We start from the raw sequence: 15,130 nt of genomic DNA, 5'->3' as shown, positions 1-15,130 counted from the left end.
GACTCTGCTCCAGAGATGTCGCTGGATGTAATCTGTTTAAGAGGCAATGCCACCCCCAACAGGTCACTGGATCATACTGCATCCATCCTATACTGCATCCTTCCCATGAATAACCTCTTCATAATGCATAAGTAAACATAACACCTTATGTCAGTTATGAGACATTCATAATGTATGACACACGTGCTAATAACGTGTCATATCCGCAGGCAGAACAACAGAAACTGGATCAGCAGCATGACCAGGTGGACTGGGGATAGCCAGGAGTCGTCAGGCCAGGAAGGTCTGAGGCATTAAGACCAACCAGGCTTTGGGTCTTTATGAAGCAGCATCACAAATAGCAATAAAAAAAATGAGAAAGCGACTTATTTCCTCAAGTTTATTTAGTTTCTCTTGTCCACATAAGAATACACTGAGTGAACAAACACCAAAAACATTTGAATCGTTTCCTATCAATACATCAGGTCTTTGGTATATAATGCAGCTAGCTGGTGATTGAGGCATTCTGTGTGTGTGTGATTTGTGTAGTTTGCAGTGTGAGGTATACATGATTGTTAGCCTGGTTAAACCAGACTGAATGTTTTCGCAAAGTGAGATAACGCTGATCTATAAAAACACTGACACAGCATTCATTCAGTATGGTTTTACCAGGCTATGATTATGGCCCCATGATTGTACATACAGAATTATCATATTAAATAAAGGTCCCTGACCAATGACTGGTTTGAAAGATAGACAGGTAGCTGAGCCCCCACCCCAGCCAACTACTTTCAAAGCATTTTGCGCTAATGAACACAACCCAGCTCCCATGACACAGATGTCACAAGTGAGGTAGACCTATTTCAGTGTCCCACTGTATGAAAACTGAACTATTTTCCTGAAGAGTATTCTAAGACAGACTACCCTGGTCCTGTGTGTTCCTGAGAAAATCACTTCCTGAGATGGAAATGCCTTAAAAATGGGAAGTTCAATATTTTACAACTTAAACGCTAGATGGATCCTCACCCTGAAAGTACAGTTTCTCCAGGGACATAGACTACGTTCAGGGTGAGGAACAATGTAAACATCAAGTTGTAAAATACTGAACTTCCCCTTTAAATGAGGTAAGACGTGTATAGTTTCCTGTTTTACAAAACAGCTCGTCTCTTGAGCTGTTACCAGTTGTTTACCTTTAGCTAATTGTAAGAGAACATGACTTTTGGGTGCATCAGTTTCACCTCACCCTGCCTGTGAACAGGGGGAGCTTGCACTTTAGGATGGTCTAAAATGTGTCAACTCCACCCAACCGGCGCCAAAGGCAAGTTAAAATGAACGCACCGGTTGAAAGCTCTTATTGGCATCCATATTGTCCTGCTGATGGTTATAATAACATATCGTAAACAGAAGTGATGGCTACATAATGTTAAAACCATCAAATGAGGTAGACAACTAATCGGCTCCAGAGTATAGCCAATCACCACACAGTATTTTGATGTAAAAACAAAAACACACAAAAAAAAAAAAAATGTTTTCTTCACAAACCTTTTCAAATCATGCTTTTTTGCTTTATTCTAAAAAGGTTTTGAAAATAAACTAAAATCCAATTGTGAGTTCTCCTTACATGACTTAAATAGATTAGTCTGTTCACAAGCAGTTTGTGATGTGGCAATGAGGGAAACGGTTCTTTACTAATACTGTAGCTCTCACAGCCAATGAATTGAGGTATACAAAGAAAACAGCACTTTTTTGTAATACGTGAAATTAAAAGAAATAAAAAAAATAAAAACATTGCAGAATACAAAATTTGCCTCTTCACCTGGTTCTAATTTAGATTTTTCCCAAAATGCATTTGTGTTCAATACAAAGAAAGTGATTGTACAACAGTTGATTGGTTGTCAGGGGTGGAATTAGAAAAAAATGAACTTATTAATAAAAAAGTTAATTCGTTTTTTAAGGTAAATTCCTTTGATTTTCCACTCCCATATTTGTCGTCAGTAACACAGACAAATTCAGTTTGACTAAAGAAGAGGTATTTGATTGAGCACTAATTTGTCCTCAAGGCCAATAGAATAACATGAGTAACACTGGAGAGAGACTGAGGGAGCACCATGCTCAGTTTGGCCCCTTGGAGGAAGAGGAGGATGCGGAGGAAGGGCTCTGAGAGGAGGAGAGGACACCAAAACCACTCTGTCCAGCAGGAGCCACGGTCTCTGACATCACAGAGGCTGCACCAGGAGTTTTCTGGGCAAACAGCATTCCTGCAGGAGAGACAACACATTTGTTGGTCGGTAGTGGGCCTCTGTGTGAGTGTGACAAGTTCAATGCCACACCGCCTAAGGAATAAGGGGATCGGAGTTGTTTCTGGACGGGTCCGAAATGTCTCAAGAATCTGAAATACAGCATTACTAATCATTTGATTACTCTCACCTGAGTATAGAGTTCCATTGACCTCCACAGACACACTGATGCTGGCTGCCCCACTACTGGAAATACTGAGAGACAGGTCTTGTTCAGTGGTACTCTCTGAGGTGGGACAAAGACAAAATGAGACCGTCTGTTAATGTTTAAAATTCAATTATGTGAGTAAATGTTTATGTTTGGCTTGACAATGGGCTGCAAAGAAAAAGAACAAACAGATCTGAGAACAGGCTAAACCCGACTACGTAAGTGGTAGAATATGACAACTAACTGGTAGCCAACACACCCAGCCCAGTACCAACCGTTTCTGTTGTTGTTGAGTTTGAGTTGCTTCATGCCGGGGTTGAAGTGAGAGGCCATAGCCAGAAGGTTCTGCTGGAACGCCTGTTGCATCAGTCTCTGCTGTTCCTCCATGGCCAAACGAGCCATCTTCATGTCTGGACCCTCTCCTCCGCTAGCAGCCCTCTCCAGCTTCTCTCGAAGGTGCTCCAAGGTGGCGGCCTGGGCTAGCTGCTGCTGCTGCCCCAGGGAGAGAGCATGGGCCATGGGTAGACGGCTTGGAAGCATGGGGGTTGAAATCTCCTCTGAGAGGGAACAGAAGGAGAGAACTTTTCATAGATTAATCACCCCTCAAATATCACAATTTTTCAAAACATGCCCATTAGATTAGTCTCAGAAGCATGGCCATTAGATCAGTCTCAGAAGCGTGGCCATTAGATTAGTCTCAGAAGCGTGGCCATTAGATTAGTCTCAGAAGCGTGGCCATTAGATTAGTCTCAGAAGCAAGGCCATTAGATTAGTCTCCATTAGATTAGTTTCAGCGTGGCCATTAGATTAGTCTCAGAAGCGTGGCCATTAGATTAGTCTCAGAAGCATGGCCATTAGATTAGTCTCAGAAGCATGGCCATTAGATTAGTCTCAGAAGCATGGCCATTAGATTAGTCTCAGAAGCATGGCCATTAGATTAGTCTCAGAAGCATGGCCATTAGATTAGTCTCAGAAGCATGGCCATTAGATTAGTCTCAGAAGCATGGCCATTAGATTAGTCTCAGAAGCAAGGCCATTAGATTAGTCTCAGAAGCATGGCCATTAGATTAGTCTCAGAAGCATGGCCATTAGATTAGTCTCAGAAGCAAGGCCATTAGATTAGTCTCAGAAGCATGGCCATTAGATTAGTCTCAGAAGCATGGCCATTAGATTAGTCTCAGAAGCATGGCCATTAGATTAGTCTCAGAAGCGTGGCCATTAGATTAGTCTCAGAAGCATGGCCATTAGATTAGTCTCAGAAGCATGGCCATTAGATTAGTCTCAGAAGCGTGGCCATTAGATTAGTCTCAGAAGCATGGCCATTAGATTAGTCTCAGAAGCAAGGCCATTAGATTAGTTTCAGAAGCATGGCCATTAGATTAGTCTCAGAAGCAAGGCCATTAGATTAGTTTCAGAAGCATGGCCATTAGATTAGTCTCAGAAGCAAGGCCATTAGATTAGTTTCAGAAGCATGGCCATTAGATTAGTCTCAGAAGCAAGGCCATTAGATTAGTTTCAGAAGCATGGCCATTAGATTCAAGGCCACTATCTGGTGAGTGATTCATTTTTAATTTAACTTTTATTTAAGTAAGCAAGTCCGTTTAGAATAAATTATTATTTACAATGATGGCCTACCCCGGGCCAAACCCGGACGATTCTGGGCCAATTGTCCGCTGCCCTATGGGACTCCCAATCACGGCCGGATGTGATACAGCCTGGATTCAAAGCAGGGACTGTAGTGACGCCTCTTGCACTGAGATGCAGTGGGGCGGCAGGGTAGCCTAGTGGTTAGAGCGTTGGACTAGTAGTCCAAATCCCCGAGCTGACAAGGTACAAATCTGTCGTTCTGCCCCTGAACAGGCAGTTAACCCACTGTTCCTAGGCAGTCATTGAAAATAAGAATTTGTTCTTAACTGACTTGCCTAGTAAAATAAAAAGGTCAAATTTTTTTTTTTAAATTAAATTAGACCGCTGCGCCCAGTGATCATGTCTGAATCAGTACCATTTTCTCATTTCATTACTACTTTGTATTACTTCTTTGTGTAGAGGAGAGCATTTCACTGTTCCATGTACACCCTGTATCATGTGCACGTGACACATTTGATTTGAATAGTAGACAGATCACTGTATATAGTTTTTTTCTATTGTGTTATTGATTGTACGTTTGTTTATTCCACGTGTAACTCTGTGTTGTTGTTTGTGTCGCACTGCTTTGCTTTATCTTGGTCAGGTCGCAGTTGTAAATGAGAACTTGTTCTCAACTGGCCTCCCTGGTTAATTAAAATAAACAAACTAAACAGCAGAGGGTGTCATAACACATGAACTCTTTGTAAATGTGGTCTCAAAACTAGGTAGCCACATGATAGCAGCTATCACAATAGATGAACAACTAGGTAGCCACGTGATAGCAGCTATCACAGTAGATTAACAACTAGGTAGCCCGTCACAAGGTAGCCACATGATAGCAGCCATCACAGTAGATGAAAAACAAGGTAGCCACGTGATAGCAGCTATCACAGTAGATGAAAAACAAGGTAGCCACATGATAGCAGCCATCACAGTAGATGAAAAACAAGGTAGCCACATGATAGCAGCTATCACAGTAGATGAAAAACAAGGTAGCCACATGATAGCAGCTATCACAGTAGATGAAAAACAAGGTAGCCACATGATAGCAGCTATCACAGTAGATGAAAAACAAGGTAGCCACATGATAGCAGCTATCACAGTAGATGAAAAACAAGGTAGCCCGACACAATGTAGCCACATGATAGCAGCTATCACAGTAGATGAACAACTAGGTATCCCGTCACAAGGTAGCCACATGATAGCAGCTATCACAGTAGATGAACACCTAGGTAGCCCGTCACAAGGTAGCCACATGATAGCAGCCATCACAGTAGATGAACAACTAGGTAGCCCGTCACAAGGTAGCCACGTGATAGCAGCTATCACAGTAGATGAAAAACAAGGTAGCCACATGATAGCAGCTACCACAGTAGATGAAAAACAAGGTAGCCACATGATAGCAGCTATCACAGTAGATGAACAACTACGTAGCCCGTCACAAGGTAGCCACATGATAGCAGCTATCACAGTAGATGAACAACTAGGTAGCCCGTCACAAGGCAGCCACATGATAGCAGCTATCACAGTAGATGAACAACTAGGTAGCCTGTCTCAAGGTAGCCACATGATAGCAGCTATCACAGTAGATGAACAACTAGGTAGCCCATCACAAGGTAGCCACATGATAGCAGCTATCACAGTAGATGAAAAACAAGGTAGCCACGTGATAGCAGCTATCACAGTAGATGAACAACTAGGTAGCCCGACACAAGGTAGCCACGTGATAGCAGCCATCACAGTAGATGAACAACATGGTGGATTTCCAATCTACATACCAAAAACAATTACACATTTAAAATAGGTAGACAAATACCTGTGGTTCTTTTCAGAGATGGGCTGGGGGAGGTGTGCAGGCCGTTGTGACCGGCCGAGGAGTGGTGGGGCATCTTGGGGGGAGAGGAGGGAGTGGTGGGGCATCTTGGGGGGAGAGAGGAGGGAGTGGTGTGGGTGGCCAGGGGTGGTGGAGGGGGAGAAGTGGTACAGGCTGTTGCTGTGTCTTCGGCCTTCCCTCCGGTTACCGTCTATAGCAGCCTGGAGCTCGCCTGGAGAGCTCAGCCCTTTCTTCTCACACTCGTACGGGTACAGGTACTTCATATACCTGGGTGGACATTGACAAGGCAGTGGTTGGATTTGTTATGCATTTAGAAGTACATTTCTATCATGAACAGAAAAATGTTTGTTGCCTATAAAGAAATAATTTCTCATTTGAAAACAAGTAACATCTACTGAGTAGCCGGGGGGTGTTGGTAGTTGTAGATAGTGCTGGGTTGTGTTCATTTGGCCACACTGTAAGAAGACGGTATAAACTGGTTTGCAAAGGAAAAATAAAAAACATTTCTTATTGGACAGGTTCACATAGTACCTCCCCCGTTGATCTCAATTTCAGGAGCATTTCCTTCTGTTTTGGTGCAGAATGAACATGGTCCAGAGTAGACTCACTGTGTGCGGAGGGTGAAGGCTGCTGAGGTGATGGAGGTGGGCAGGTTGAGTCCTCTCGTGATCTCTCTCCAGATCTTCTTGTTAATGACCTCCACCAGGCCGCCCTTCTCCGTCACCAGCTTGTAGAGCATGTACAGGTCCAGAATCTGCTTAGCCATGATGGGGATGCGGTTCACCGGGGTGCCTGGAGAAAGAGGTAAAAACAGGTAGAAGACTTGAAACTAGAGGTCTACAGATCCAAGATGGTGGCAGATATCATGACGGAGATGTGGTTGACCAGGGTGCCTGGAGAAACATGGGTAACACTGAAAGCATTCAACTGAAATGTGTCTTCCGCATCTGCAATCCAACCCCCCTGAATCAGAGAGGTGCGAGGGGGGGCTGCCGTAATCAACATCCACGTCTTCGGCACCCGGGGAACAGTGGGTTAACTGCCTTGCACGGGGGCAGAATGACAGATTTTTACCTTGTCAGCTCGGGGATTCGATCCAGCAACCTTTCGGTTACTGGCCCAACGTGAAGAACACCTATTTAACCCAGATTAAAACAGTCAGGTAATTGGAGAACTATTGTAAATGGCAGGTGGACCGAGTCATGGAGAGGAAGAGAGTGAGGATTGACAGTCAATCCTAAAACCAATTAATGAAGGGGGCTAAACGTCAGTTGTTGGGTTGGGATTATTTCTTACTTTAGACATGGGGATGAGTGTGTAAAACACACATAAAACACACACGTGTTTTCAAATCATGCCATTTGTTTCCGAGTGGGGAATTAAGGACAGGAAGGGCTGACATGTAGCACAACCAGTAAACTTCTGTAGATGTCCGTCCCAAACGATGTCATCTATTGTGGGTCCATTAGCCTACAAACCTACAGTAAAGCTAGAAGTCTATTCAGCAGCTCACGAAGAACCTGTGTTTTGTCTTGTAAACCACTGTTTCATAACATAAATTTAAAAAGAAATTAGGAAGATTGAATTTATTATTTTCAGCTTAACTGATTTGTAATGGAATTGATCCCTACCCTGACAACGAAGTCCAACACTTCAGAGATATAAAATTATATGTAAAATGAAGCCATTTCCATCTATGAGCGATCACTGTAGCTTCTTGCTCTTTTAGCTTCTTGCTCTTTTGCACCCCAGTAGTTCTACTTGCCCATCTATCACTTCAGTGTTAATGCTAAATTGTAATTATTTCACCTCTATGGCCTATTTATTGCCTTACCTCCTTACTTCATTTGCACACACTGTATACAGGTATTTCTATTGTGTTACTGACTGTAAGTTTGTTTATTCCATGTGTAACTCTGTGGTTGTTTTTGTCTCACTGCTTTGCTTTACCTTGACCAGGTCGCAGTTGTAAATGACAACTTGTTTTCAACTGGGCTACCTGGTTATATAAAGGTGAAAAATAAAAAGCTGGCCGCCCGGCCAAACTGAGCAATCGGGGGAGAAGAGCCTTGGTCGGGCAGGTGACCAAGAAACCAATGGTCACTCTGACAGAGCTCCAGAGTTCCTTTGTCGAGATGGGAAAACCTTTCAGAAGGACAACCATCTCTGCAGCACTCCACCAATCAGACCTTTATGGTACAGTGGCCAGACGGAAGTCACTCCTCAGTAAAAGGCATGAGAGCCCACTTGGAGTTTACCAAAAGACACCTAAAGGATTCTCAGACCATGAGAAACAAGATTCTCTGGTCTGACAAAACCAAGATGAACTCTTTGGCCTGAATGTCAATCGTCACATCTGGAGGAAAACTGGCACCATCCCTATGGTGATGCATGGTGGTGGCAGCATCATGCTGTGGGGATAATTTTCAGCAGCAGGGACTGGGAGACTAGTCAGGATGGAGGGAAAGATGAACGCGGCAAAATACAGAGAGAACCTTGATGAAAACCTGCTCCAGAGAGCTCAGGACATCACACTGGGGCGGAGGTTCACCTTCCAACAGGACAACAACACTAAGTACACAGCCAAGACAATGCAGGAGTGGCTTCGAAACGAGTCTCTGAATGTCCTTGCGTGGCCCAGCCAGAGCCCGGACTTGAACCTGATCTCACATCTCTGGACAGACCTGAAAATAGCTGTGCAGCGACGCTCCCCATCCAACCTGACAGAGCTGGAGAAGAATTCCTCAAACTTCAAATAGAGGTTTGCCAAGCTTGTAGTGTCACAACCAAGAAGACTCGAGGATGTAATCGCTGCCAAAGGTGCTTCAACAAAGTACTTAGTAAAGGGTCTAAATATTTATGTAAATGTTTTAATTACTTTTAATACATTTGCAAAAAAAATTCTACGAACCTGTGTTTGCTTTGTCATTATGGGGTATTCTGTGTAGATTGATGAGGGGGGAAACGATTTAATCCATTTTAGAATAAGGCTGTAACCTAACAAAGTGTGAAGGGTCTGAATACTTTCCGAATGCACTGTTTGTGTGAAATTAGTTTGGATTTAGAATGGACCATTATCATACACCTGTCTTGGAACAGGAGGGGGGGACTGTCATGTCTACTAATGACCATAAGCAGCATCAGAGCTTGGAGAAGCCTCATTACCGTGACCGAACGGTCACGTGGAATTCGACTGCGGTCATGAGTCGTGACCGCCAGTGTGGCGGTAATATAGTCACATAACAACCCCTAGGCGTGAATACTTTCTAAAGGCACTGTATGAAAGAAGAGGCCCTGAATTAGAGGCTTGTTCATCCATCAGGCCTAATTGAAACACAGGGGCCCCTTAATCCAGACCCTTAACCCCCTTCATACCCCCCTCCTCACCCAAACACACCCTCCATTACCCTACTTTGCATTGCTAATAGCGTTAGCACAATAACATGCTAGCCGTTCCCATAAACTTCCAGTCATTGAGCTAACAATTATTCATTTAAAAGCGCATCTAAGCAGAAATATACATACATTTGAAAAATATAAATATTTGAGTATGGGGGAAAGACTGAACATATGGAGAGCATGGTTAGGGGGGCTAAAGAGGGTACATTATTGTAAGGCGGAAAGAATGGCCCTAGCTTTAATCACAGCTGACATCTTCAATAACATTTGAACTGGAGGATTTGAACTGTTTAACCCACCATTACTGACATTCCTGCAGTATTGCACTCATAAACCATGAATTTTTTCTCATTTTCTCATGAAATGCAGTCTACAAATAAAGCTGGAGGAATTTCAGGAAACCGTTTAGAGGGACCCCAGGGAATCAAACCCACAGACATGGCTCCTAGGACATAAGGTTAAGATCGATCCTTACTTCTTAAAGATTGGTTCTGGAAAGAGTTGCTCATTTTTTTCACAAAGTGAAAGAGGAAATTGAACATTAAACAAGTCTTGGGTGAGTGGCGTGCTACGTTATTCTATGAGAGTTTAGATGAGCGGCGTGCTACGTTATTCTATGAGAGTTTAGATGAGAGGCGTGCTACGTTATTCTATGAGAGTTTAGATGAGAGGCGTGCTACGTTATTCTATGAGAGTTTAGATGAGCGGCGTGCTACGTTATTCTATGAGAGTTTAGATGAGAGGCATGCTACGTTATTCTATGAGAGTTTAGATGAGCGGCATGCTACGTTATTCCATGAGAGATTAGGTGAGTGGCGTGCTACTCATCTAGAGAGTTTAGAATGTGCAGTATAATCTTAAAACCGCTCGACTGAAGGTTCACATGTTCACTCCAAGTGAGGAATCCCCAGGTGCAATGTTTGACAAAAGCAGAACTGGCTTTATAGTAAAAAAAAAAAAAAAGACTGGAGGTTTACCTCTTTTCTGCATGAAGACAAACAGTTCATCAAGGAACTCCTTCCGGTTTGGGTCACTGTCCAATTCATACAGCTGGGGGGTGGAAATGAACTTGTTAATAACTTTATCACAGAGTTAAATAGTCGCTTTCAAACTAGGGATTCCGTTGCTAAATGAGTTAAGACAGTAATTCTGTTCATAGATTCTGCATGCAGGAACTACTTATTGTCACAACCAGCCAAAAGCGGGAGGTTTAAAAAAAATACTCACGTAGTTTAACCCAAAATTCACCAGACCTCTGTTCCTTCACTTTAATAATCAACTTTATAAACTAACTTAGTTAACCCCATCAGCCCCGAGATAGCAGCCCCTTTTCCTTGATTTGACTTTCATTTATCTGCCAGCCCAGCAATTACATGTAGCCTCACAATGAAGTGTTACCGATGTCTTTTCAGGACAACCAGAGCTACAAGTAGAACACCACAATTTGACAAAACAGTTTGAAGTCGTGAGTTTTATTGACAAATGGCAATGGCAAACAAGGTCTGCCAAAGCAACAACCTGATAAAAATGCATTTATTTGAATGCTGGTTTTCTCAGTCAGAAATTAATATCCAACTAGTCAGTGACAGGAGTTTGTGACGTCAACTATGTGAGCTTATTACAGTATTATAGACACTATTTCCTGGGATTTCATATGATCTATGTAGAAGAACCCCTTACAGTATTATAGACACTATGACCTGGGATTTACTATGATCCATGTAGAAGAACCCCTTACAGTATTATAGACACTATGACCTGGTATTTACTATGATCTATGTAGAAGAACCCCTTACAGTATTATAGACACTATGTCCTGGGATTTCTTATGATCTTCTATGTAGAAGAACCCCTTACAGTATTATAGACACGATGTCCTGGTATTTCCTATGATCTATGTAGAAGAACCCCTTACAGCATGGGTGTCAAACTCTGGCCCGTGGGCCAAATTTGGCCCGCGGGGTAATTATATTTGGCCCGCGAGACAATACCAAATTACTACTAGAGCTGGCCCGTCGGTATTATACAGCGCATTCACCACTAATACTACGAATCCCATAATGCTCTGCTGTTTTCGCGCGCCAATCAGGACAGGACCCAGAAACGCTCTCTCCTCTGTGACAGTAGTCATAGCAACATAGACGCTACAACTGTCAGCGAGCTAACCCTTCCCAAAAATGGCGAAAAGGCAGAAAACAGGAGCTTTCTGGACAAGTGGGAGGCAGAATATCTGTTTACATATGTAAAAGACAAACCTGTTTGTCTTGTTTGTGGAGTCAACGTGGCTGTAAGTAAGGAGTACAACATTAGACGACACTATGAAACGAAACACCATGACAAATACAAGGACCTGGACATGACTCAAAGGAGCCAGAAAGTAGAGGAGATGAAAAGAAGTTTGATTTCACAACAGAATATGTTTAAAAAAGCCACATCACAAAGCGAGGCTGCTGTAAAGGCTAGTTATATAGTGGCAGCAGAGATCGCAAAATCAGCCCGGCCCTTTAATGAGGGAGAGTTCATGAAAAAGTGCATGATGAAGGTTTGTGACCTCGTATGCCCAGAGACATTTTCAAACGTGAGCCTGAGCAGGAACACAGTAGCTGATCGCACATGTGATCTTGCCACCAATCTGTATGACCAGCTGATGGAAAAGGGAAAAGATTTTGTTGCGTTCTCCCTCGCTGTGGATGAGAGCTGCGACGCATCTGATACTGCTCAGCTGTCAGTCTTCATCCGTGGAGTGGACTCAAATCTGTGTGTTACGGAGGAGCTATTAGGATTCAAATCAATGCATGGCACAACCACAGGAAAGGAAATCTTTGAGGAGGTTTCCAAATGTGTAACTGAAATAAAGCTGCCGTGGGATAAACTCGTTGGATTAACGACAGATGGTGCGCCAGCGATGTGCGGTAAAAAGAGTGGACTGGTGGGCATGGTTCGGGAGAAGATGCGGGAAGAGAACTGTGCAGGTGAGCTAACTGTTTACCACTGCATCATACATCAGGAAGCACTGTGTGCCAAAGCCCTAAAGATGGAACATGTTATGACCACAGTAACACAGGTAGTTAACTTTATAAGAGCCAAAGGTCTAAATCACCGCCAGTTTAAATCTTTTCTGGAGGAGTGTGGTTCGGAATACGCAGACGTGCCGTATCACACAGAGGTGAGATGGCTAAGCAGAGGAAAAGTACTGAACAGATGTTTCGAGCTGCGTGAGGAAATATGTCAATTCCTGGAAACCAAAGGGAAGGATACAGCAGAGCTCCGGGAGCAAAAGTTCCTGTGTGAGCTGGCCTTTCTCTGTGACATCTCGAGCCATCTCGATGCGCTGAACCTGCAGCTTCAGGGGCGGGGGCGCATCATCACAGACATGTACGCTGCAGTGAGGGCCTTCAAAACTAAACTGTGCCTGTGGGAGAATCAGATGCTGCAAGGAAACCCTTGCCATTTTCCCTGCTGCCAATCCATAAAAGCGCAGATCTCTACCGCCGTGTTCCCATGCGCACAGTTTGCTGAAAAACTCAGTGTTCTCGCCGCTGAGTTTAGCCGGCGATTTGCCGACTTCGATGCCCAGAAATGCAAGTTTGAACTGCTTAGTAATCCCTTCGCAGTTGATGTGGAAAATGCACCAACCAACATCCAAATGGAGCTGATTGAACTCCAGTGCAACGACACGCTGAAGTCAAAGTATGATGCTGTGGGCGCCGCACAGTTTCCACGGTTCATCCCTGACACAATGCCTCAGCTCCGCACCCAAGCTGCTCAGATGCTCTCCATGTTCGGCAGCACTTATCTATGCGAGCAACTTTTCTCCTCGATGAAGATGACCAAAACAACTCACAGGAGACGTCTGACTGATGAACATCTTCGCTCGATACTGAGGATTTCTTCAGCTCAGAGCTTGAGCCCAGACATTGATGAACTAGCATCCAAGAAGAGATGCCAGGTATCTGGCTTGGGCACATCAGATTAGACCAGTGTGCAATAATTAACGTTTTCTTTATGCACTTTTTCTTGCTACAAGGCATGGGCTTGAATGGTTGATTGATTTATTATCATTTTATTTGTAAAATTATTAGCCAGTGGAAAAAGTTTATTTTGGTATTTAAATCAGAAGGCTGCAAATAGAAAAGAGGCATACAATTTTTATTTAAATTTTATTTATTTAATAAATGAATGCCATTGATGTGTTTTTTCATTTGAAATTCGATTTTGCATGTCTCCACTATTAAATTATATATTGTATGGTAATAAGCGATGCTTGTTCCATATTCAATGTTAAAGCAAAACTTGTTTGGGTCCATATTAAAAGGTTAATTTGTTCAATGTTGGCCCGTGACTTTGTTCAGGTTTTACATTTTGGCCCACTGGGTATTTGAGTTTGACACCCCTGCCTTACAGTATTATAGACACTATGTCCTGGTATTTACTATGATCCATGTAGAAGAACCCCTTACAGTATTATAGACACTATGACCTGGGATTTCCTATGATCCATGTAGAAGAACCCCTTACAGTATTATAGACACTATGTCCTGGTATTTACTATGATCCATGTAGAAGAACCCCTTACCTTCTAACAACTAGTGTAGCTTGTGGGGTCATAGAGCAAAACATGTTACATGTGCGTGTTCTTGAGGGTCTCAGCTTGTCATAGATTGGTTTGAGCTACAAACCTTCGGACTCTTTGTATAAAAAGACACGGACCCGGGCCCCGTTAATCATGCACCAATGGTTGGTATATACAGATGCAGAGGAAACCAATCTATAAAAATAAAAAAAAGGTACAAACCCAGAATTGACACCCAAACACAAAATGTTAAAAAAATAAAACATTTAAAAAAGGGTTTAAAAGTCCAAAATAGGCCAGACTTACGGTGGGACTCATTGGGTTAATAACCATCCAAACACAATTGTATGTTTATTCACTATTCAGACATACTATCCAGTGGACGGACCACGAAGACCATTGGAGAAAATCTAGACTCATCTCAACAAGACTGGCTGTCAACTGCATTCACATTCCAGAACTCTGTAGGTATGCCACACTGAACATTTGACAAAATAGGAGACACATCAAGATCAAGTGTACAAAATGAATTATCAAAAAGGAATCCAGGTTGGAGTATAGGGCTGAGTACCTACTCTCTCCCCTCCAAGAAGGGTTCACTTGTTCACAACCCACTCAGGCATTTAAAAAGGCATTGGATTGGTGCAAGCATAGTTGGAAGGAGTTTCCACCATATTTCCTGACACCAGTCCCGCTCCTTCTAAATACACGGGTAGAGCATCGGAATGTAGCTTAGCTTTGCTCAGACGGGTCTGTGTGGATTAGTTTTAGTTCAGCTGAGCTTAATGCATCAGCTTACATCCTTCTTTAAAATCTGATTACCTTGGCGAAGTCTCTGGACGGCTCTCCTCTTGTTTTGCCTCCTTCATTCTCCTCCGCCCAGCCCACACTGCCTTTCTGTAAACACACACACACAAAAAAAACATGGTTACACACACACACACACACACACACACACACAAAAGGGTCTGCTGCCTCCAGTGCATGTGTGCTGCAGCAGAAGGGGTCTGAATCCGTGCTAGTGCCATGTCAGCACCCTCTCCTCTTTCTATACAATAAACCTACGAAGACTTAATAAAACACACACACACACACGTTCAAAAGTTTCAGGTCACTTAGAAATGTCCTTGTTTTTGAAAGAAAAGCAAGTTTTTTTTTGTCCTTTAAAATAAACATCAAATTGATCAGAAATACAGTGTAGACGTAGTCATTTACAACATTAACAATCGTAGCTGGAAACAGATTTTTTTTTAATGGAATATCTATATAGGTGT

At 43.0% G+C, this 15,130-nt stretch overlaps 1 protein-coding gene across 2 annotated transcripts in view; it reads right to left on the bottom strand.

Annotated features, from left to right (window-relative positions):
• Positions 1 to 365: 365 nt before the first annotated feature.
• LOC112266737 (AT-rich interactive domain-containing protein 3B) overlaps positions 366 to 15,130 on the bottom strand; it is a 34,947-nt gene continuing 20,182 nt past the window's right edge. Inside the window, exons 3-10 of one of the 2 annotated variants that reach the window (XM_042325357.1) lie at positions 14,679 to 14,753; positions 10,261 to 10,333; positions 6,493 to 6,676; positions 5,968 to 6,151; positions 5,867 to 5,933; positions 2,700 to 2,981; positions 2,407 to 2,502; positions 366 to 2,237 (exon numbers count right to left, since the gene is read on the bottom strand). In XM_042325357.1, coding sequence (XP_042181291.1) covers positions 2,092 to 2,237; positions 2,407 to 2,502; positions 2,700 to 2,981; positions 5,867 to 5,933; positions 5,968 to 6,151; positions 6,493 to 6,676; positions 10,261 to 10,333; positions 14,679 to 14,753 — 1,107 coding nt within the window. In that variant the 3' untranslated portion in view covers positions 366 to 2,091. Of the gene's footprint in view, positions 2,238 to 2,406; positions 2,503 to 2,699; positions 3,006 to 5,866; positions 6,152 to 6,492; positions 6,677 to 10,260; positions 10,334 to 14,678; positions 14,754 to 15,130 lie in introns of those variants that run through there. The other variant, XM_024444531.2, reaches the window with a different exon arrangement.

Source organism: Oncorhynchus tshawytscha, linkage group LG01 (assembly GCF_018296145.1).
Source record: "Oncorhynchus tshawytscha isolate Ot180627B linkage group LG01, Otsh_v2.0, whole genome shotgun sequence".
Lineage (NCBI taxonomy): Eukaryota > Metazoa > Chordata > Actinopteri > Salmoniformes > Salmonidae > Oncorhynchus > Oncorhynchus tshawytscha.
Note: the sequence above shows the minus strand (reverse complement) of the source record. Positions and strands in the feature narration are given on the sequence as shown.